This window comes from Equus przewalskii, chromosome X (assembly GCF_037783145.1).
Source record: "Equus przewalskii isolate Varuska chromosome X, EquPr2, whole genome shotgun sequence".
Lineage (NCBI taxonomy): Eukaryota > Metazoa > Chordata > Mammalia > Perissodactyla > Equidae > Equus > Equus przewalskii.
In genome coordinates, this window is record NC_091863.1 from 64,758,047 (window position 1) to 64,783,388 (window position 25,342).

At 34.3% G+C, this 25,342-nt stretch overlaps 1 protein-coding gene across 1 annotated transcript in view; it reads left to right on the top strand.

Annotated features, from left to right (window-relative positions):
* CYLC1 (cylicin 1) overlaps positions 1-24,900 on the top strand; it is a 41,149-nt gene extending 16,249 nt beyond the window's left edge. The window contains exons 3-6 of the mRNA XM_070603680.1: positions 1,650-1,690; positions 3,203-3,321; positions 4,613-6,322; positions 24,751-24,900. Coding sequence (XP_070459781.1) covers positions 1,650-1,690; positions 3,203-3,321; positions 4,613-6,322; positions 24,751-24,783 — 1,903 coding nt within the window. The 3' untranslated portion in view covers positions 24,784-24,900. The remainder of the gene's footprint in view (positions 1-1,649; positions 1,691-3,202; positions 3,322-4,612; positions 6,323-24,750) is intronic.
* The last annotated feature ends 442 nt before the right edge of the window (positions 24,901-25,342 follow it).

Consider the following 25,342-nt stretch of genomic DNA (forward strand, 5'->3'; position numbering starts at 1 on the left):
TTGAACTTCCAATAATTTGAGACTGAGGCCACATCTATATAAACCAGGTATCTTATGATATTTCACTAAATTGTTCCTTTTCTCACTGTTCCTTGGTTGCCTTTTCTAGTGTTCTCCAAAGTGAAGTGCATGTGCAAGACAATCCATTGGAGTGTGGAAATAAGACATTATAACTTCAATTTATATATTTTGCTTCATCTTTTGAAATTTTCTGCTTAATGTATGATTTATGAGGCTTAAGTAGAATATGAATTATACACGCACATATTCAGTTGTGCTCAAAAGAAAATTTGGAGCATAATATTTTAAACTGTAAGAAGGAAGTCAAAATCAATACAGGTGTAAAGTCTTTTTCCCAGAATATGAAAGGAGTGATCCAGCATGTCACACTTTCAAACTGCTAAATTTCCAGGATCCCAGGCCTTAATATCTTCTAGCTACTCTATTGAATGAATCTGGTTTGATCAATTGCTTTTTGGAAAGACAAAAGTACAAGTTTTAACTATTTCAAGAAATCTATGAAGTTTTGTTTTTCAAGACCATTCAGAGCAGTGGTTCTTAACCAGAACTGAGTATCCAAACCACCTGGGAGGAATTTTAAATATAGATTTTATTAAGCTACACCCGGAGATTATGCTTCATGGGTCCAGGAGCAGTACTCAGCCACATTTATATTTTTTAAATTTCCAAGTAAATTCTGATGATTACTTCCAGTTGAGAACCTCTAGACTAGATATTTTTCTTACTCAGTGTCTCCAAAATCTTTTCTAAGTAAATCAGTGGTTATTTAATGATGAATATGGGCCAGACTTTGTGCTGGATACTAGAGATTCACTTACGAAATAAAAATAGACTTGACTGAAATATAAATACATTTGACCATTTTGATTTATTTTATTTTTACTTATGAACTTGATGGTTTAAGCAAGTCAAAAGTAAAGCTCTAGGGTATTTGTGTATATAAGTACAATCTCAGAATTATCCATGGTCACAGCTCATTGTCCTTGGGAAATAATAAAGAAGTAATATTTTTTAAATAAATTATGCTATGTATATCCTCAGTAGATAATATGATTATTATCAAATCAAATTGGCACTTTCAAAATGAAAAATATCATGGACCAATTTTCTCTTTGTATAGCAACAATTTAAAATCTAGATAAACATTCATATGTGTCCCTCTCACACATGACTAGTGGTTTGATTTAATATAAGTTCTGATAATATTAAAAACTTGTGGGGTTTTTTCAGAACTTATTTGGTGAACTTAGAAAATATGTGGGTTTATTACTGGTTTAGACTTTTTCACAAGAGGATTGGGGCATTGGTTCAATTTACTGTTCTATATAATTAAATGAGATATTTTATATACTTTAAAATTTGTCAAGTTATTGTTTTTATTTCAGCTTTTGGTCCACAGTTTATTTTCATTCAAGTTACTGATGAAAATACACATTTGTTCATCTATGATTTGCTTTAGAGGAGGGTAGCTGTGATGTGAATTACAGGTAGACATTCTTAGATAATGGAGCTCAGAGAATGCATAAGATTTCTCAAAGTGTTACTGTAGAAGTGCTATTAATAATAATAATTATTATTATTTTATTAGCCGTTGTACAAGTTTATTTAAAGCATTTTTCTTTTAACAGACAAGAAGTAAACATGAGAACATATGATAATTTCATACCAAGTAAGAATTTAGTCTTTGGAATTCAATATTATTTAGATTATATTTGAAAATAATTTTAAGGACAAATGACTAGTATCTTCCATTCAATGTGATGAAGCATAAAGTGCCTTGAATTTTTCTTAAAATTTACAAGAAGCATGTATGTATGTGTATGTTGGTATGTGTGTGTTTAAAATAATTCTGGCTTTAACGTGGGTTTGTAGTAGATATTTTAAAAGGAAATATTTAGTTTGTTCTTTCTCATTACAAAAATCAGCCTTAATTGCATAAGGTTCCCTTGTGTTTAAAATTCGTAATTACAAAGCCAAAGTAGAGACAAAAAATATAGCCAGAGAGATGAAAGTAGGCAGTCCATCTGTTGAACAGCTACAACTTTAGGAAAGTTCTCCTTAATACATTGAGCTGAAATCTGCCTGCACTGCTACAACTTTTACCCATTGCTTCTAGTTCTTCCCTCAGGAAACATATAAAAGACGACTCTAACATTGTGATTAAGAGCGTGGACTCTGGAGCCAAACAGTGTTTCAATCTTAACTCTTCTACTTACTTTATGATTTGGGGCAAGTAATTTAATCTTTCTCAGTGCTTCATTTTTCTACATCTTTACAATGAAGACAATTATAAATTATATTATCTAATTCAAAGGGTTGTCATGAGCATTAAATGAGTTGATATGTACAAAGTGCTTGAAACACAGTCAGCACTATAACAGTTGTAGCTATTCTATTATTACTATTTCTACCACTCTTCCATATAATAGCTCTTTAAATATTTAAATATAGTGATCACATCTCTCATTAATCTCTTCATCTACAGAACTATCCTGAGTTAGCTTACCAGTTTGTCTTTTAACATAGCTTCCAAATAGCTTGATCTCCTCGTCACTCTATTCCTCAAGTGTGTATATGCCCTTCTTTAAATAGGGTTCCCAGAACTGAATGCAGTATTTTGTGGCCCTAATTCTGTGGCCCTAAATTCTGTGGGTTAGGATGTCACCGAGATCAGAGGAGGGCTAAGATAAACACTTAGATTTAATCAATCAAGATTTTTACTGACTACTTTATGCTCAGCATTGTGTTAGCTATTATGGATAGAAGAAGTCATATTATCTGCAGTCTAACCAAAATGAAATAAAGAAAAGAAACCAAGATGGAGGAGATGATGGAGATGTTTTAAAGGAAACTGAATCTTTCTCTATTTTCTATTCCTACTGTGTGACTGTATTAATTTAACCATTATGATTTAAGTAACTCTCTCTCTGAAAATTGGTTTAATCTAGAAAATAAAATTACCAATGTCATTTTAAACATAATTTAGCACTATATGGGGAAATCAGCTTTAACTTTTCCTAATTTATATTCAAATAAACTATAAAGTCCAGGGAGAAAAGCTACCTTGTGAGTTATAACTTAGTTTAATTCAAACAATATATTTCTTACTCAAGAATATTTCAGTCCTGATGAAAATTTTGCTATTAACTGAAAATTGTTTATTGTCCTCTCTCACATTTAGTCAATGAATCAAGCAGGCAATTATGGAATCAAGAATACTTCACTTTGACATTTCCCAAACCACCCCAGCCAGGTAGAAAAAAGATATCAAGACCTTCAAAATTACAAGCCACAGTTCCTGTAAGTATTTAAAAGGTAATTTTTAAACTAAATCTATGACAATCCAACAATATGTAAATATAAATTAGATGTATATAATCCAAATTTTACTACCTATTGGAAGCAGATATTTTAAAATTTATAATCCCCTGTACAACGGATTGCCCCCACCTGTTTCAGATTAAACTTATTTTTATACATGATTCTCCATTTCAAAGACATTATATAGCTAATAGGCTAGGCACGCTGGAGAACCTAATGCTGCAACTGGTGGACTCTCTCAAGAAATGTTTACCAGCTACAAAAACATCTAAAATTTTAATTTTAGATCAGGAGCTGATCTTAATGAGGTTTCAGGGCTTCTCCATTTTCTTTAATCTGGAGCTCCGGACACTAGATAATGGGAGATTCAGGTTTTCTACTGCTTTTGTAAAGTGGAGTTATTCTATCAACTGGATAAAAGAAAAAACAGCCTACACAGGTCACCCATGGTGATATCAAAATATGTTTTGCAAGCACTTCCCAGAGCAGAGTTACAGTCAATACCTTTATTCAAGGGCCATTCATTACATCTGTAGTGATCCAAGTTTAATATTTCTCTTCATGTTCCTCCTTTAATTCCATATGACCATTTTATTGACTAATGATGTCCATACTGGATAGTTGAAGGAATTTAAGGAGTAAATGTAAAATTAGTCTATGTTACTACTATGACAATCAGATTTTACAAATATTTGGGTGAGAGTTTAAAAACATTACACTACTGCTAGTGTGGATCAAACATTTGTTTCATTTTTATGTCCTTGTTTTTGGCAGTACTTCACAGCAGGGCTCTTAGGCTCTCAATTTGATCAGAGACCTTGAAAGCAGGAGTGAAAATCAGGCTAGGCCTGAAGCCTACAGCTATCATGAGAATTGTCATGACAAACTTCAAGGGCATCAGCTTATTTTTGAGATAATGTGGGGGTGAAGGGTACACAAAAAGTTTCAAAAGATGTCTGCTATATAGGGCTCCACATGGAACACACTGTCGACTGTAAGAATAGTCCCTGAAGTGTCATGGATCATTGTGGGCCTGTTCCAATCCCAATATGAATCATTGAGGAAATCCTAAGGTTCCTCCTAAAGTCATTTTATTTCCAAAGTGGAGTTATCTCACATACACACACAAATACACAGAAAGTTGAAAAAGAAAAACATTTTTCAATTTTAAATAGATGGTTAAAGAAAACCTAGACTATTTTCATGTTTCAATATAAAAAGATATAACTCACTCAGAAATGCTCATCGTTATTCTAACTAATATTTTCAGAGACATGACAAAAGAAAATTAGAGGAAGTTCAGAAGCCAGCTCATATATGGATAAGGCATTCTTTAGGAAAGATTTTCCAAAGACCATCTATTTACTCAACTTTCAGGAGACAGCCTCCATTCAGCCATCCTTATACTCCTAAAACCCATTCTGAAAAGGCAGAATATAAAAAGTACAAAGACGTCAAAAAAGGAATAACTTTGAAGAAAGGTTCCAAGAAAAATATAGGCCCACATGAAACAACTCTAGAATCCAAGAAAACAGCAAAAGAGAAACATAAAAGAGGAAATAAAGTAGGTAAAACTCCAATAAAATCATCACATGAAAGTGAACTATATGAGAAGTCAAAATCCAAATCAGAAACAAACTCAGACTCCAAAGATTCTGAGGCAGTCTCAATGACAGATCCAAAAAAAGATAAGAGAGATTCAAAGAATTCCAAGGAGACTGACGTTGAATCCGTACGTACAAAGAAGGATTCTAAGAGCACAAAGAACAATTCTGATGCCAAATCAGAGACTTGCTCAAAAGATAGTTCAAATGTAGATTTAATGATGCACTTAGAGGAATCTGGTGCTGAATCCATGGAATTTGATATGTGGTTAAAGAATTACTCACAGAATAATTCAAAGAAGCCTCCGAAGGACTCAAAGAAAGATGCAAAGAAGAGCTCTGATGCTGAATCTGCAGATTCAAAAGATGCAAAGAAAGATAAGAAAGGTGCAAAGAAAGACAAGAAGGATGCAAAGAAGGACACAGAGTCTACTGATGCAGAATCTGCAGAATCAAAGGATGCAAAGAAAGATTCAAAGACCAAGAAAGATGCAAAGAAAGCTGACAAGAAAAAGGATGACAAGAAGAAAGATGCAGAGTCTACTGACGCGGAATCTGTAGACTCAAAGGATGCAAAGAAAGATTCAAAGAAGGATAAGAAAGATTCAAAGAAAAAGGATGAAAAGAAGGATTCAGCGTCTACTGATGCTGGATCTGAGTCTGAATCAGAGTCAAAGAAGGGTAAGAAAGATGAAAAGAAGGATAAGAAAGGTTTAAAGAAAGACGACAAGAAAAAAGATGCAAAGAAGGATACAGCATCTACTGATGCTGATTCTGAGTCTGAAACGGATCCAAAAAAGGATAAAAAAGATGAAAAGAAGGATAAGAAAGATTCAAAGAAAGCTTCAAAGAAAGATGACAAAAAGAAGTCTGCAGTGAAGGCTGAAGAGTCTACCGAAACTGAATCTGATTGGGAGTCAAATAAGGGTAAAACTGATTCAAAGAAGGCTAAGAAAGATTCAAAGACAGATGCCAAACAGCAGGCTGAAAAGAAGGACATAGTGTCTACTGATGCTGAATTTGATGAGTCTTCCAAGAAAGACCCAAAGAAGCCCAAAACATCCAAAAGTTCAGATGCTGAATCTGAAGAGTCACTAGGTAAACCCTGGGCTAAAAAGAGAGGAGCTGATGAGTCAGATGCCACATCTACAGATTCAAAGAAGGAAGCACCGAAACTAAAGAGAGGTTTAAGACTTTCATCCAGAAAGACTACATTCAAAGAAAAAGGAAAAAAACCAAGGGTGGGTGGAATTCCTGTGTTAAGAGAAAGACCACCACTACCTCCTTGTGAGCCTTTCCTACCATCACCTAAGGTCAAACGTCTCTGTCGGTGCAAGATGCCACCTCCCCCTCCAAAACCAAGATATGCTCCTTTGGTATGTTTACTTCTGTTTTACTTTTAGAGAAAATTTGGTTTAAAAATGAAAGATATTTTGAAGTTTTGCATTTATGTTTTCTCTAAGGAATAGTTCTCTTTTACTGGAATATTGACAAGTTTGGAACTTGCAGGCAAGAAATATGAAGAGTACTTCAAAATGACTCAAAAGAGTTGCAAAGCAAATGTCAAAAAGTTAAGAATAAATTTAGACTGGAGCAGAGAGAACTGGCTTATGATTTAAGAAAACATTTAAAATTATTTGTAAAGAGAGTCATATTACAAAAATGATTAACTGTTTTATATTTAAAGAACAAAAATGAAAATTAACTAAAACTTCTACAGGGCAGATTTAAGTGAGATATAATGACATTTCCTAGAAAGTTACTGAATATAGTAAAATCTCAATCAAAAAACAGACATAGCAGGGTAGAAATATAACATCCCAGGATTCAGATATACAAAATCTATATTATTTAATACATATCAAAACTAAACTTTACTATGAGCTGTCATTCTTAGTGATAATCAGGAAAAAAGTTAACTTACCAGAAGTAACGAGACTCTCTATGATCTTTGGTTGAGGTGTAATTCATTTGCATGGTTTCTGGGTATCAGCCTGTGTTTCCTCTACTTTCACACAGTGTTCATTGTTTATTCTCAGTGTGATAGGGCTGATGCCCTCTGTCCTGCTAAACTCAGAACATCTTTAGATATGTCTGGGTTCTGACCTTGAGCTTCTCATTTTAATTAATTTCCTCCCTGCCTTCCTCCTTTTCCTCCCTGTCCTATTCTTCTTCTTCTTCTCTCTCAAAGGGCTCCTATTTCCTCTTCTAGTCTGGTGAGGATCTCCAATTACCTTGTATTCCAAGTTTTTTCTATCCTTGGTTTATAGTAAAACTTCAGGTATAGACCTCCATTAGCTCTTCATTTATTTTCCTTTTTTTTTTGGAATTTAGAAATCCCTTTTCTCTCTCAAAAAAAGCCTGAATTTCAAGTCCATTTTTCTCCTAGTGGACTCAAAAAGTCAGCTTCTCAAAGCTGATTAAGGACTCCCTTGTGTGAGGGTCCGTCTTAGAGGTTGAGTCAATGGGTAACAACTAGGGCAACAAGATTTACAAGGAATGAAAATACATTGGTGGATAATTTCTAAGGTAAAAAAAAAAAGAACCCTCAAATAGCTGGATTCTTTTCCACAAGCAGTTTTTATGAAAAATAGCTAAAATACAGGAAAACAAGTTGGGGCCAAGGATTAATTTTAATTGTAAAAAACAACTTTCAAGATATGTTCTGTGCTTGTATGCATTCACACCAAGTCCCTTTAATAAATTTCCATACGCATAACTACTATCCAGTCAGGCCCTTCCATCCCTACCACTTGACTAAAACTGCTCTTTTCAAGATTACCAAGTAGCTTCTTGTGGTCACATCCGCTGGTCTCTCCTATCTCTTCAGCTTATTTTACAATTCAACAGCATTTAAACTAGCTTCTTCCTCTTTCTAAAAACACTTACTTTACTTGGCTTCTATGACTCTATGCTCTCCTGTTTTTTTCCTACCTACTGGTAACTTTTCACCACCTTTATTGCATTCTCCTCGTCCTCACATTTATTGTCAGAATGACCAAAGACTTGGTCCCGGACCTTCTCTATTTACAGTTCTCCCTTGGTGAGTTCACCCAATCCAGTGGCTTTAGAAACCATCTATTTATTGATCACTCCAAAATTAATATATCCAGCTCTGTTCTTTCCATTGAGTTCCCAATTCTTATATCTAACTAGCTACTTGAACTTTTCAGTGTAGGTTCTACTAGGCATCTCAAACTTAACATATCTCAACAATACTCTAAACCCATCCCAAAATTTATTCCTCTCCTGTCTTCTCTATCTTAGTAAATAGCACCACCATCCACCCATTTGATCTTTTAAAACCTGCATATCATCTATGATTCCTCTTTTTTCCTCATTCCCCACATGTAATCAATCAGTAAGACTTGTCTACCTTACCTCCAAAATATATTCTGAATCAACCCACTTCTCTCCATCTCAATCACTACTACCTTATGGTCTCAATCACCTTCATCTTTCCTGGAATACTGTAAGAGTTCCTAACTAGTCTTTCTATCTATTTTCCCCTGCTTAAAACACTCTAGTCATTTTCCATTATATTCAAAATAAAACTCAAATTTCTTACCCTGACTTTTAATGCCTACATTATCTAGCCCTTATCTATTTTCCACCCTCATCTTATATCACTTTTTTCCCTTTTTTATGATCTAGCTGAACTGCCATTCTTTTTGTTTCTCATATACAACAAGATTGTTTTCTTGCCAACACTTTGCATATGCTGCTCCATTTACTGGGAATGCTCTTCCCCAGATCATTGGATGACTAGTCTCTCTCATCATTTAGTTTTTCAGTTTAAATGTTCTCTCTTTAGAGAAACCTTTCTTGATTACTTTATCCAATGTTATCCTCTCCCGTAACAACTGTCTAGTCGCTCTCCTAACCCTGAATCCTACTTTATTTTTCTTTGCAGAATGTATCTAAAATTTTATACTTATTCATTTTTTAATTATTTTCACCATTAAAATTCAGACTCCATGCAGGCAGTGAGCCTTATCTGTTTTTAAATTCCTGTGTCCACAATTCCTCAAGCAGCACCTAGCTACATTTGGTCGGTTAAGAATTTGGTCTCTCTAAAGACCTGCAGATCATTTCAAACTAATAGACTTTCTGATATATGTTTTTTCCAAGCATTTCTACTCCAGCAATATCAGACTATAAAGAAAAAACAGCAAGGCATGTTGGAAAGTGGGGAAATCACAAAAGTTCACCTTACATTCTAAGTGGATGTCTGAAAAGGATACATATGTATCCTTCACATTTGTGTGGGGGAATTTATGAGCAGACTATGTTAATGCATCATAGATGTTTTTTAGCATGGGCTTGAAAAACCGTGTCCTTATCCCTTACTCCCCCACCAGAGTCCTATTGATTCTCACAAAAGCATACAAATAGGGCTAGGGCCATGTTTCAGGTTCTGCTCTATTTACATTCGTGGGTTAAAAGAATTCATGTCTGAAATTTGGTTTGTAAGCTTTACATGATTCTCAACCATGGATAAAGAATTCTTTATACTCCACTTATTGAGGTAGAAAACCAGAGTGTTAGAATGTTTTGTTTTCCATTCTAATTTTTTTTCTTTTCCTTTTTTTAGATATAATTGACATATGACATTATGTTAGTTTCAGATGTACAAATATTCAATATTTGTATATATTTAGAAATGATCACCACAATAAGTCTAGTTGACATCCATCACCATACATAGTTACAAAGTTATTTCTTGTGATGAAAAATTAAGATCTACTCTCTTAGAAACTTTCAAATATACAATACAGTATTACTAACTATTGTCACCTTGCTGTAGGTAACATCTCTGTGACTTATTTATTTTATAGCTGGAAGTTTGTACATTTTAACCCCTTTCACCCATCTCACTCACTCTCCACCCTTCCCACATCTGACAACCAACAATTTGTTCTCTATATCCATTAGCTCATTTTCATTGTTGTTTTTTTCTGGTTTTATTTTATTTTCCATGAATAAGAGAGATAATACAGTATTTGGTTTTTTTCTGTCTGATTTATTTCACTTAGCATGAGATCCTCAAGTACCATCCATGTTGTTGCAAATATCAAGATTTCTTTCTTTTTTATGGCTGAATAACATTCCTCTGTGTGTGTGTGTGTGTGTGTATGTGTGTGTGTGTATAATGTTTTCTTTATCCGTTCATCCATCGATGGATACTTAGGTTGTTTCCATATCTTGGCTATTGTAAATAATGCTGCAATGAACATGGGGTGCATATGTCTTTTTGAGTTACTGTTTTCATTTTCTTTAGATAAGTATCCAGAAGTGGAATTGCTGGATCATATGGTAGTTCTATTTTTAATTTTTTGAGGAAATTTCATACTGTTTTTTCACAGGCTGCACCAAATTATATTTCCACCAACAGTGCACGAAGTTTCCCTTTTCTCCACATCTTCACCAACACTTGGTATTTCTTGTCTTTTTGATAATAGTTCTAAGAGGTGTGAGGTGATAACTCATTGTGGTTTTGATTTTCATTTCCCTGATGATTGGTGATGTTGAGCACCTTTTTATGTACCTATTGGCCAGCTGTATGTCTTCTTTGGAAAAATGTCTATTCAGATCCTCTGCCCATTTATTAATCGGATTGGTTTTTTTTTTTTTTTTTTGCTATTGAGTTGTATGAGTTCTTTATATATTTTAGATATTAACTCCTTATCAGATATAAGAGATTTTGATTTGCAAATATTTTCTCCCATTCTGTATGCTTCCTTTCCATTTTGTTGATGGTTTCCTTTGCTGTGCAGAAGATTTTAAGCTTGATGTATTCATGCTTGTTTATTTTTGCTTTTGTTGCCTTAGCTTTCGGTGTCATATCCAAAAAATCATCACCAAGACTAATGTCACGGAGTTTAGCACCTATGTTTTCTTCTAGGAGCTTTTTGGTTTCAAGTCTTACATTCAAATCTTTGATCCATTTTGAGTTAATTTTCATGTATTTTGTGTAAGAAAGTGGTCCAGTTTCATTCTTTTGCATGTGATTGTCCAATTTTTTCAACACCATTTATTGAAGAGACTGTTTTTTTCTCATTGTATATTTTTGGCTCCTCTGCTGTGAATTAATTGACCATATATGCATGAGTTTATTTCTGAGTTCTCTATTCTGTTTCATCGATCTATGTGTCTGTTTTTCTGCCAGTACTGCACTGTTTTGATTACTGTAGCTTTGTAATATAGTTTGAAATCAAGGAGCATGATGCCTCCAGCTTTGCTCTTCTTTGTGGAGTTTGCTTTGGCTATTCAGGTTCTTTTATGCTTCCATTCAAATTTTAGAATTGTTGTTCTATTTTTGTGGAAAATGCCATTGGAATTTTTAAAGGATTGCATTGAATTTGTAGATTGCTTTGGGTAGTATGGAAATTTTAATAATACTAATTCTTTCAACCCATGACCACAGACTATCTTTCCATTTATTTGTGTCTTCTTCAATTTCTTTAGTCAGAGTCCTATAGTTTTCAGTGTGCAGGTCTTTCACCTCCATGGTCAAATGTATTCCTAGGTATTTTATTCCTTTTTATACAATTGTAAATGGAATCATTTTCTTAATTTCTCATTCAGATAATTCATTATTAGTGTATGGAAATGCAACAGATTTTTGTATATTGATTTTGTATCCTGCCACTTTACTGAATTTGTTTATTAGTTCCAACAGTTTTTTAGTGGAATCTAGGGTCTTCTATATATGATATCATGTCTTCTCCAAATAGTGACAGTTTTACTTTTTCCTTTCTAATTTGGATGGCTTTTATTTATTAGTCTTGCCTAATTGTTCTGGCTAGGATTTCCAATATTATGTTGAATGGAAGTGGTGATAGTGGGCATTTTTGTCTTGTCTCTGATCTTAGAGGAAAAGTGTTCAGCTTTTCACCATTGAGTATGATGTTAGATGTGGGCTTGTCATATATGGCCTTTATTAAATTGTTTCATTTCCTATATACGCAAACTTTTGAAAGATTTTATCGTAAAGAGATGTTGAATTTAGTGAAATGCTTAGTTTTATCTATTGAAATGAGTTTTATCCTTCTTTTTCTTAATATCATATATCAAATTGACTTGTGGATGTTGAACCATGCTTGCATCCCTAGAATAAATCCTATTTGATCAAGATGAATGATCCTTTATTTCTTCTTCTTTTTTTTGAAGAAGATTAGCCCTGAGCTAACTACTGCCAATCCTCCTCTTTTCACTGAGGAAGACTGGCCCTGAGCTAACATCTGTGCCCATCTTCCTCTACTTTATACATGGGACGCCTACCACAGCATGGCTTGCCAAGCAGTGCCATGTCTGCACCCGGGATCTGAACCAGTGAACCCCGGGCTGCCAAAGCAGAATGTGTGAACTTAACTGCTGCACCACTCGGCCAGACTGAATCATGATGAATGATCCCTTTAATGTTTGTTGAATTTGGTTAGCAAATATCATATTGAGGATTTTTGCACCTATGTTCATCCGTAATATTGGCAAATAATTTTCTTTTGTCGTTTTGTCCTTATGTGGTTTTAGTAGCAGGGTAATGCTGGCCTTGTGATATTACTTTGACACTGTTACTTCCTGTTTTATTTTTTAGAAGCATTTGAGAAGGGTTGATATTAGTATTTCTTTAAATGTTTGGTAGAATTCACCAGTGAAGCCATCTGGTCATGGACGTTTGTTCACTTGGAGATTTTTGATTACTGATTCGATCTCCTTACTAGTATTGGTATATTCAGATTTTCTGTTTCTTTATGATTCGGTCTTGGCATGTTTTGTTTCTAGGATTTATCCATTTCTTCTAGGTTGTCCAATTTTTGGTATAAAATTATTCATAGTAGTCTCTTATGATCCTTTGTATTTCAATTTTATCGGTTGTAACATCTGTTTTATTTTCTGACTTTATTTATTTGAATACTCTCACTTTTTTTCATGGTTAGTGTAGCTAAAGATTTGTCAATTTTGTTTATCTTCTCAAAGAACCAGCTCTTAGTTTCATTGATCCCTTCCACTGTATTTTTTTGTTTCAATTTCATTTATTTCTGCTCTAATTTTTATTCTTTCCCTCCTCCTGCTGACTTTGGGCTTTATTTGTTATTCTTTTACCATGTCTATAAAGTGTAGTTTGAGATTGCTTATATGAGATTTTTCTTGTTTGTTAAGGTAGGCCTGTATTGCTATGAATTCCCTTTTTAGGACCACTTTTCCTGCATCATATGTGAGTTGATATGGTGTATTTTCATTTTCATTAGTCTCCAGATATTGTTTTTATTTATCCTTTTATTTATTTAATGATTCAATGGTTGTTCAGTAGCATGTTGTTTAGTCTCCACATATTCCTGATTTTCTCAGTTTTGTCTTGTAGTTTATTTCTAGTTTCATAGCATTGTGGTTGGAAAAGATGCTTAGTATGATTTCATTCTTATTAAATTTCTTAAGGCTTACCTTATTTCCCAACATAAAGTCTATCTTTGAGAATGTACCATGTGCACTTGAGAGGAATGTGTACTCTGCTGTTTTTGGATGAGGTGTTCTATATATATCTATTGAGTCCCTCTGGTCTAGTGTTTTATTTAAGTCCACCATTTTCTTGTTGACTTTCTGTCTGGATGATCTGTCCATTGATGTAAGTGGGGTGTTAAGGTCTCCTACTATTATTGTGTTGCTGTTAATATCTACTTTTAGGTCTGTTAATAGTTGCTTTATGTACTTTGGTGCTCCTGTGTTAGGTGCATATATATTCATAAGTGTTATGTCCTCTTGCTGGAGTGCCCCATTTATCACTATATTCTGCCCCTCTTTGTCTCTTGTTGCCTTCTTTATCTTGAAGTCTACTTTGTCTGATATAAGTATGGAATCAGCTGCTTTCTTTTGTTTGCTGTTAGCTTGGAATATTGTCTTCCATTCCTTCACTCTTAGCCTGTGTTTGTCTTTAGAGCTGAGATGTGTTTCCTGGAGACAGCATATTATTGGGTCTTGTTTTTTAATCCATCCAGCCACTCTGTGTCTTTTGATTGGAGAATTCAATCCACTTACATTTAGAGTGATTGATATATGAAGGCTTAATGCTGCCATTTTATCACTTGTTTTCTGGTTTTTCTGCATTTCCCTTGTTTCTTGTCCCGTATATTTTGGACAGCCAATTAAGTTTGGTGGTTCTCTATGATGGTTTTCTCAGTTTTCTCTTTATTCATTATTTGTGTCTCTGTTCTGATTTTTTGATTAGTGGTTACCATGAAGTTTGTATAAAAGTTCTCATAGATGAGATAGTCCATTTTCTGAGAGCCTCTTATTTCTTTTCTCTAAGGTTCCATCCCTTTCCTCTTCCCCTTATAAGTTACTGTTGTCAAAATTTATTCTGTTTTGTATTTTGAGTTTGTGGTTAAAATGAAGTCATTATGGTTATTGTTGATGTTTTCCTTCCCTTTATCTTTAATGTCATAATTAAGTGTTTGCTAACCTGTTCTGATAGAGACCTGCAATTTTCTGATTTTGTCTATTTATCTCCTTGCTCAAGGATTTGTAAACCCTTTCTTTTTTTTTCACGTATGAGGGCCTTCTTGATCATTTCTTGGGGTGGGGGCATCTTATGGCAATGAACTTCCTCAGCTTTTCTTTATTTGGCAATGTTGTTATTTCACCATCATATCTGAAGGATATTTTCACTGGATAGAGTATTCTTGGCTGAAAGTTTTTGTCTTTCAGAATTTTGAATATATCATTCCATTCTCCCCTGGCCTGTAAGGTTTCTGCTGAGACATCTGTTGAAAGCCTGATAGGGGTTGCTTTGTACATTATTTTCTATTCCCTTCTTGCCTTTAATATTTTTTCTTTGTCATTGACTTTTGCCAGTTTTACTAATAAGTGCCTTGGAGAAGGTATTTTTACATTGATGTAATTAGGAGTTATACCAGCTTCTTTTACTTGTAGTTTCAGTTCCTTCCCCAGGTTTGGGAAGTTCCCTGCTATTATTTATTTGAACAAGCTCTCTACTCCCTTCTCCCTCTTGGATACCTATAATTGTTATGTTGCATTTCCTAGTTGAGTTGGATATTTCTCAGCAAATTTCTTCATTTCTTTTTAGTCTTAATTCTCTCTCCTCCTCCATTTGAAGCATTTCTATATTTCTGTCTTCTAAATTACTAAGTGTGTCCTCCACAAATCAGCTCTGTTTTTAAGTATTCTAGATTCTTTATCTCATTCATCCCCAACATTTCTGATTGGTCTTTCTTTATAGTTTCAATCTCTTCTGTGAAGAATTCGCTCTGTTCACTAATTTTATTCCTGATTTTATTGAACCATCTGTCTGAGTTTTCTTGTAACTCAAGTTTTATTTTTATGAAAGCCATTTTTAAGTCTCTGTCATTTATTGTAAATTTCTTTGCCTTCAGGATTGGTTTCTGGGTGCTTGTCATTTTCCTTCTGGTCTAGAGTATTAATATACCTCTTCATACTATTTGATGGAGTGGATTTGTGGCTCTGCATAGTGGTAGTATCTCTTTGAAGATTCCACCTGCCACCACTGGGGGAATGGGCAGGACCTGTGTATTCTGAGCCCACCATGATCCCTGGCAGCTGTGCCTGCACCTTGGAAGTTATGCTGTCAGAGCCCATCTGTTTTTTCCCACTGGCCACCCCTGCTTTATATGCATACGTGCCAACTTTGTGGCAGAGGTCCCTTGCTCTAGCCACCTGGCCTAGCTGGTATGCCTGGTGGGGGGAGGGGTACTTTCTTTTGCGTGTGTGATCCCAAAGGTGCTCTTGCTCCATCCTCACTGTGTACCTTCCTGGGATGTTCTGCTTGGTTAATATACCCCCACAATTGCTTAGTCTCCTTGGTGTGGAGCTTTCCCATGAATTGGGAGGCAACTCAGAGAGCAAAGCCATTCTCCCAGAGGATTGCCCACTGCTCCCTCCTCTCAGAGCTATGCATGGTCCCATGCCCCAGGCTGCTGCCATTAGGGGAAGGAATGGAGATCTTCTTAGTTCCTTCTGCCTCCCAGAGGGTACAGCACCTCCACCTTCAGACATATGGTGCGTGGGTCTCTTAGATGTCTCTTGTGTTGTGTGAATGTCCTCTGTTGGTTTATGAGTGTCCTTTTCATTGCATCTTTTGGGGGAGAAATCTAAGACAAGAGCTCACTCTGCCATGATGTTGATATCCTGTCTGTAAATTTTTATGTGTATTTTTCTAACAAAGGTAATACAAATTTATTATAACAACTGAAAGAATACAAAATATGTAAAGAAAATCATTTATATCTTTATGCCCATTCTTCCACTTCATATTTCCCTACACTTTCATCCTCTTGAAGTAGCCAGTGCTGGAAGTCTAGTGTCCATTTTTTTCTTTTACACCATTTCCTTGTATATACAAGCATATGCAAGCATATAGATAAATAGATATTTTGTTTTGACTGAAATAAAGTTGTGCATATGCCAGACTCTATAACTTACTTTTTCATTTGACCTGTCATCCCTATAAGTCAGTAGATATATATCTAATGCTATTCTTTTTATTTCCAACTTATTTATGAAAACATACCCATAATTTTACATGACAAGATATCATACATTCAGATTTCTTTTACTTTAGTCCTTTAATTTCTTATTTTTGCTTGTTTCCTCACTCACCATTCCTCCATTGCTACCCTCATCCATTTCTGGCTTTTATGTCTTCCCCATATAGCACTTATCAACAGCTTACTATGTATAATTCCACACTGTTCTCCAAGAGTCACTTTACCATGTCAAACCTTCAAACACACACACACACACACACACATACATACGGGGGGTGAGGAGTGGTACAGAGAGCAGAAGGGAAACTTAGGTTTTGTTACTGTTTTATTTAAAGACAATGAAATAATACATGCTTCTCTGCATCTTAGTCAGCAATAGATGTTACAGCTCTTCCGTTTGCCATTCTAGTAGATACGAAATGGCACTTCATTGACATTTCAAATTGCATTTCCATGACTTTTAGTGGATTTCAAACATCCTTTGAATGTTTTTTGGATACTTGGGTTTGATCAATTGAGAAATGCCTTTGTATCATTTGTTCATTTTTCTCATGAGTTAGTTATATCTTTCTTGTCAATTTATAAAATACTCTTTGTATATTATAGATACTAATTCTTCATCTGTCTACATTTTCTATATTTTCCCCAACTCTTACATATGTATTGATTTTTTTCATGGTTTATTTTGCTTTGCAAAAATTTTTAATTTTTATATAATTGAATGTATCTATAGTTTCTTTGTGTTGATTCTTGACTTTTTTATTGATGAAAATTATCTTCTTCATAGGGTAGTTTTCAATAGGGGCTAAAAAAACAAAAATTAATACTCAGTAAATAATACACTATCATCAACTCCCAAACTCTGAGCATTGTGTCAAAGTTTTATTGTACTGAAATGCGTTAACAAAGGATATTTCCTAATCTCTCCCAAAAGAACTAAAAAGTGGTCTGAAAATAGAAAGTGCCATGCATGTTGTATAATCCAGTGGCTACTACCTACAGATTTAGAATCAGACAGTTTTAGTTTAAATCTTTACCACTTACTAGCAGGATACCTTGGGGGACCTTTCTTAATTATTTGGGATATCATTTTCTTCAAGTGTAAAATGGGACATTAATAGGACCTTTCTTACAGGGAAATGAAGCATGTAAAGTGGTTCATATAGTATCTGGTATTGCATTATGCATATTCATGGAGCCCCACTCCTAAAAAGATTCCTCAAATAATGACATATGTAGATTTTATTTACATTCAGGCTATATGAACACAAGATAAAAGAAACGGATTCATTAATATATATTCAGGTTATTAAATAAACCAATCAATATTTTAATTATCACTCTCTCCTCAATAAAATCAGTGGATTGATAGCTTATTTCATTTTTCCAGTAGGATTTGTCATTTATTCAGCCCCTGGAAATTACAAGGCATTATACTCAATACTAGGTATTTGATTAAATAGCTTATCTTGTCAACTTCTACAGTTAATTAAGAGTTAAAAGAAGGCAAACCAAATAACCAGAAAATCCAATAAAGGAGGCTACAAGATGATTTGTTGATCCTTTTCAAAGAAAGTAGATGTTGTTTGTACAAAACTGGAGTGGACTTCAAAGTAATTATTCTATGTGAAATCAGCCAAAACACAAATTGAAGTTAAACACCTAGGAACTGTTTAACTATGAGTCCTGGTTAAGTCTATATGCTTTTCCTAAAACACATGTTGCTTCATGATAAAATAAAACAAATAAATCCCTTTCCTCTTCTGAGCCTGCTTCTTCATCTCCAAAATGAAGACCTGAACTAGATGAGCTATAAATTAAAACTGGTGTGAATAATACAGTAGAAAGTGTTTGGTGTATTCCAGTGGTACCTGAGAGAGGTAAGCCATATGTCTGCCCATAATTGGGATGGGATAAGGATGGAATACCCTTAATGAGGTAGCATAGGTAGCTGAATTACTAGAACACAAGAAACAATGATGACACTGAGTGAAAAATATTACCTCATGGAATCCTTAGGAAAGGATAGAGGAATTTTTAAGTATCATTCTGATTTCTAGAGCCTTTTGAATAGGCATAAGATTAGACATGAAATTAGAGATTTTAGACATGTTTGTACAATATATCATCATGACTTAGGAGGTCATTTTTTCTGGCACTATCATTATCTGATCTGATCTATTTTTTCTTCAGGAAGATTGGCCCTGAGCTAAAACCTGTTGTCAATCTTCCTCTTTTTGCTTGAGGAAGATTGTCCCTGAGCTAACATCTGTGCCAATCTTCCTCTATTTTTCGTATGTGGGATGCTGCCACAGCATGGCTTGATGAGCGGTGTAGGTCTATGCCCGGGATCCAAATGCATGGACCCTGGGCTGCTAAAGTGGAGCACACATATTTAACCACTATGCCACCAGGCTGGTCCCCTGATTTAATCTATTTTTAAAAGTACAGTTGCTATAATTTTAAACCATCTCACTGTATTTGATAAGGAGGTATTCAAGTACAAAAATGATTTAGTGGCCCAGACAGACAGAAAGACATACACTCATGTTAATGTGTTTTTGTTTTTATTTCATTTGCTAGTTACTTCCCTATCTATAATACATTTATATGGTTATTTCTCAGTTTTATACATTTTCTATTAGTTTTCTTCCATAGTGAATGAAGATTTTGTTCCTGTGTATCATCCCCTCTCCTTCTCTTTTCATAATATGGTTCTTTGTTTTTAGTTTCTTTATTAATTACCATTGTAACTTTAAATATTTTATTTGCAGCCTTTTCCTAGTACTCTTACCTTTCAGTTCTCCTTTCCTATCTCCTTTCTCTAGTCCTTCTTTTCAAAGTGCTCTTTATTCATTGAGATAATGTTGGTTTATAATATTATATAAGTTTCAGGTGTATAGTATTATAATTTGATTTCTGTATAGACTACATGTGTTCACTATCAAAAGTCTAGTTTTCATCCATCACCATGCAATTAACTCCCTTCACCATTTCAGGCTACCCCCACTCAAATCCCTTCTAGTAACCACTCAGCCATAAAAGTGCTCTTTTAATGGGCCCCCTGTAATGACCTTTCACCAAATACTATGGCCTTATCTCCATCCTCATTCCCTTGTGACCTCTTGCTTTCATCAGAAATGTGTCTCCTCCTTTAACTTCCCTGAATTTCTACTACTATGATTTTCTGTCTTTCTCGCTGACTACTATTTATCTATCTTCATTTCTGGCACTTTTTCTTTTCCCTATGTCCAACTCAAAGTTGTTTTCTATGGTACAGTTATTGGACCTCCATTCTTCTCTACATGCTATACTTGGGAGCATTCACCTATCACTATGGCTTCAATTTTCACTTCTGTGTAGTTATTTCAAAATCTATATCCCTAGCCTATTTTCTTATTCATACTCTTGTCTAGTATCTCCTATAGTCAACAAATTTCTAAGTTACAGGGGACCAGAAAAATGGATTTGAGACTGAACTCCACTAGTAAGTAGTAGTTTTTTGTGATTTGGTTTAAGTCATCTGGAAATGAGAATAAGAGTACCTAATCTACTCATTATAACAAATTATTCTTAGGTTTAAATAAGAAACAGGGTCTGAAAGGGTTTTTGAAATACCAAATCACTACGCAAATGTAAGACTTCATTATTGCTATTATTACTTTTATGCCTTCACTTATGTTACTCTCCTTTTTTTCTGCAATTTATTTCCCCTTCTGTAGTTGTCATTTTCAAAACTCAACTTCGCCTAAAAACACTATAACGCTTATATTGTTATCTATTAGTTGAGTTGATGTTAATATTGTCTTCCAACCAGACTGAAAGCCCTTAGAAGTCAGGGGTCAAATCATTTCTATTCACCACAGCACTCAGAACATTGTTTGGCATGTAGAAGATGGTTAGTAAATATTTTTGACTGATTACTTTTGAGATTTTGCCACAGAAAGCCTTGGTTTTATTATTTTGTAAATTAGAAGTTTATATTTAGAAGAATTTGTGGTATTTAGTAGAATCATCCATCTTCATTTCTTTGTTTTATCTGTCAAGAAATATTTCTTGAGCAAATATTCCGTGTCAAACACTGAGCTAAACAGTGGAGATACACAGTGCATGCCTATTTCTGCCATAGAACTTAGACTCTTCCCCTAGGAAATGAAAATGCCTGTAACTTGTCTTTCAGTTGTCCTCTCTTTTGAAACTAGTTTTCCCTGAGAATATGAACACGCAAAATATCACATAAACATTCTACCTGTACATTCTTTCCTCATCTACTTCATTCCTGAAAACTAGACAGGTAGGTCTTTGGAAAAGTATTTTATAATTTTCAACATTTATTTAAGATGAAAACACTCATTAAAAAAGAAATGGAGAATTGTCTTGATAATAACTATCAAAAACTTACAGAAAATGTCACACAATAAAATAAAGACACATTCCCATTAAGATCAAGAATAAGATTAGGATAAATTAGAGACATCTTTGATTCTTCTTTTCTTTCACAACCCTTCTTGGATCCTATTGACTCAAAATGTATCTAAAATCTGACCACTTCTGATCAACTACACTGCTAATGCCCTGGTCCCAGCCACTATTATCTCTCTCCTGTATTACTGCAATAGCCTCCTAAAAGATGTTCCTGCTTTTACCCTTTCCCCTCTATATTCTCAGTGCTGCAAATAGAGTAAGTCTTTGGAAAATGTGCATCAGATTATGTCACTCTTCTGTTTAAAATTTTGCAATGTAGGGGCACATAGCACCTTTTGGGAACGATTGAAGTGTTCTGAATCTTGATTGTGGCAGTGTTTTGACAGGTGTATATATGTCAAAACTCAGCAAGTTGTACAATTTAAATGGATTCAGTTTACTGAACATCAATTTAATCAATAAAGTTGATTAAAAATATATTTAGGATTAAAGAATTTCAATTAAACCTAAGAGAAGCAAACTAACCTGCAAAAAAAAAAAAAGAAAAAAAACTTCTAATACCTCACCATTTCACTCAGAGTAAGTATCAGAATGCTTACAATTGCCAACAAGGTCCTAAATAATATGACTTTCTATACTCCTTGATCGCATCTTTTCTCTTCAGCAATCTGATCCAGCCATATTGGCATCCTTGCTGATCCTCAGCCATCCTAGGAATGTTATTTAGGGCTTTTGCACTAGTCCGTCCCTCTATCTAGAATGTTATTTCCTCAGATTTCCATGGGGCTAATTCTCTCCTTCAAATATTCGCTCTAATATCAATTTTTCAATCAGGCTAATCTGACCACACTATTTAAAATTGCAACAATCCCCACCCCCTGCACTCCAATCCTAACCTCACCTACTTTTTTTCCTATAGAATTTGATACTTTCCACTATGTAATTTATTTATTTATTTTGTTTATTGTGTGTATATTCTGGTAGAAAGTAAGTTCTCTGAGGACAAAACTCTTTGTTTTGTTTACTAATATAGCCCAAATGCCCAAGACAGTGGCTGGCACTCAATATTTATTGAATAAGTAAATTAATGTGGCACTTATTAGATAATTAGTTAGAAAAGAATGAAATAATTGCTGGGAATTTTAACAATCCAGATGATACTGGATAGTATAAAGTTTTAGTGTGTCCAGTTCACGAATTAACTTATTCGTTCACTCATTCAACAAAGGTGAAAAAAAGCGATATTTGAGCTGGGTCATGAAAGATAATAAAAATTTCATAGGTAGAGACATTGGAGAAGTTTCTAAGAATAGCCAACTACTCAATAGCAGAGCCAGGCTAGGAAACTGCATCATGAGATAGAAGATAAGAGCATGATCTTGAAAGATGATATTGACTGATGGAAGAAAGAATTTCCAGCCCAGAAGCCAGACAACGTGGATTGTGGGGGAGACACAGGGTTGGCAATTGGCATAGTGAGGAAAATGAAAGGCTAAGGAAGAAAAAAGCAGCAGTAGAAGATTGAGGTGCCTTGACATGAGTTTGCTTGTTGTTGTTGTTGGAGAAATTCTAAGCTATAGAATAAATAGAAGGAAGATAAACAAAGTTCTGATTTGTACCATGAGGATTTCTTTGACATTTTTATTTTTCAATCATATAGTTTCAAAATATTTTTTTGTCTGTTGGTAACTGTGTTGATATGCTGCTTCTTTGCTGTACTCTAAGCATGCAACTAGTCCACTCCTTTCCCTTCACTCATCATTAAGTTTGATATCTTCTTGTTGACCTCTGAATGTCAAGAATAAACTCTAATTCCAGGATCTGCCTTACTTAAACAATGTTCAATTTTCTGGACATTCCAAAAACTCTTTCCCATGTGGAAAAAAATTCTACCCCTTGCTACTATTCCCTGAATTTTCAAGCTAATTCCTCTTTAATGTAGTACAAGCTTAATTTTGATTACTGTCTTGGTCATCTCAGGCTGCTGTAACAAATACCATAGACAGGGTGGCTTAAACAACATTTATTTCTCACAGTTTGGGAGGCTAGAAGTCCAAGATCAGGGTGCAAGCATGGTTGGCTTCTGGTGAAGGACCTCTTCCTGGCTTGTAGACACCACCTTCTTGCTGTCTTCTCACCCAGCAAAGAGTGAGCTCTGGTCTCTTCATTCCCTTTAAGAGCACCAATCCCATCATGGAGCTCCACTCTCATTACTCCATCTAAACCTACTTACTTCTTAAAGGCCCTAACTCCAAATACCATCACATTGAGGATTCAGAGTTCAAAATATGGATTTTAGGGGGACACAAACATTCAGTCCATAGTAATTACTCTTCCAGTATTAACCATAGTTTAATTGAGGCCTTTAGAGATCTTAAATTCAAAATACAAATGAATGAATTTCAAATGTTTGGATTTGGGGTAATTTGAAGTGCTTTAGAAAGTGGCATTTCTAGTGTCTCTCCTAAATCGCAATATATACATAGACGTTATTCCACCTACATTTAAGGCTAGATCCAGTCAACACTTACTCCTAATTATTTGGGAAGCATCATGATGTAAGAAAGAACACTGAACTGTAAATCAAAAGTGTTAGTGATAAGACACAGTTCTGAAAATAAAATCAAGATTCTTATAGTCTATGGTCAAAAAAATAGGAACAGATAACTTATACAGAAGGAAATAAATATAAGAAACAAAATCATGAAAAAATATTGGCCATGGTTAATAACGAAAGCAACTCTCAGATCATTTCTCATCTAATAATGCAGTAAAAATATATATACCTATATTATATAAATGCATAACATAAATGTTATATGTATTATGTATGCAAGATATCTTACATAGAGATTATATATATTGTTATATATATGTATTTATATATATATATATTATATGTATATCTTATACAGAGCTGTTGAGGTTTCAGGAACAGTGGCACATTTATCCAGTGCTTACTGCAAAAGAAGAACAGCATAAACTCACTTAACTTTCCTCTGGACCTATATGTGACTATGTAGGAAGAGTCATAAATGGGACAGCATTATATGATCAGTAATCCCATTACTAGAAATGTGTTATAATTTAAAAAATCAGCAGAAGGAAAGACAAACTCTAGGTATAAAGATGATGATTGTCAAACTGTTTAAAAGAGAAAAACTTTGGAATTAAATTAATGTATAAAATTAGGAGAATAGTTTAGTAAAATATAAAACACAGAACAGTATGAATTCTTTGAAATGATAATTATAAAACTTTGAGAATTGCGGGAAGCATTCATACTACAGTGTTAAGAGAAAGAAGTAGGAAAAGAATACTATGAGATTGCGACTAAGTAAAAATCTGCATGTTTGTGGACAAAGAGTAGACTGTAATATGTAAATGTGAAAATGCTCGTATTATTGTGGTGGAATTTGGAGTGACTATCAGTTATTTTTTAATGTGTTTTTATGTTATTATATTAAATTATCAATTTTAAAAGTGTTAGTCTATTACAGTAGTTGTGAGAGCTTAGACTCACACATAATGTAACATTGTTAAGACTTGGTTCCTACAAAAATGCTGGTGGTTGGACTAGCATTCAGTACTTCTCACCTTTATGTGGACATTGAGATCAACCAGGGAAACTGTTGAACATGCACATCACTGACTCCATCTCAGATTTTCACTTGGTAGGTCTGAGGTGGTGTCCAGGGACCTGAATTTTTAATGAGAAATAATAAAAATGATATCCAAGTTTCCTTCCACCTATGACAGTCTGTGTTTTGGTTTGGTCCTTGAGACACAAGGAACTCTCTATAATTAATAAATAAATAAAGTTTTACTTATTTTCATTTTTTTACTTTATTCCTCAGCCTGAAGCAAAGTGGATTCATAAGCTGCTTTAAAGAACAACTGAGCGCTTGGTTTCACAGAATGGCCTTACCACAGTAAACACTAACTACTCTCAATGAGCATTTCTACTTCTGTGGAACTGTAATAAATAAAAACAAGTCTTCCATGAGTACCAGGAGTTGATTTTCTTTTTGCACATAATTTATAGCGGTGTGTGCTTTATTTATTAAATGCATGAACTACTCAAACCAAAATGCTGTAACATTTTATCCCATGTTCTGAGGCTTCACTTTGGAAGCTATTTCTGAGTTTAGGTTGAAACTTAGCCACCTTCCTTTGGATGTCCTTACATGCATATCATGTTTTGTTAAATTTCTCTTTTACTTAGCATTAAGGAAAACTAAACAGAGGATGGAAGGAAGAAATCAGATCTTTCACACCTTAAAAACAAATAGCTATATGGAGATAGTAATACCCACCTCCTACATACCTATACAGAGAGTTCTAAATGTAATCATCTCCCTTTAGACATCTTTTCTTTAGTTTATTACTATATTTAAAAAACAGCAAATTCTCCTGGAAGAAACCCACATTTATGAATTATTTTACATA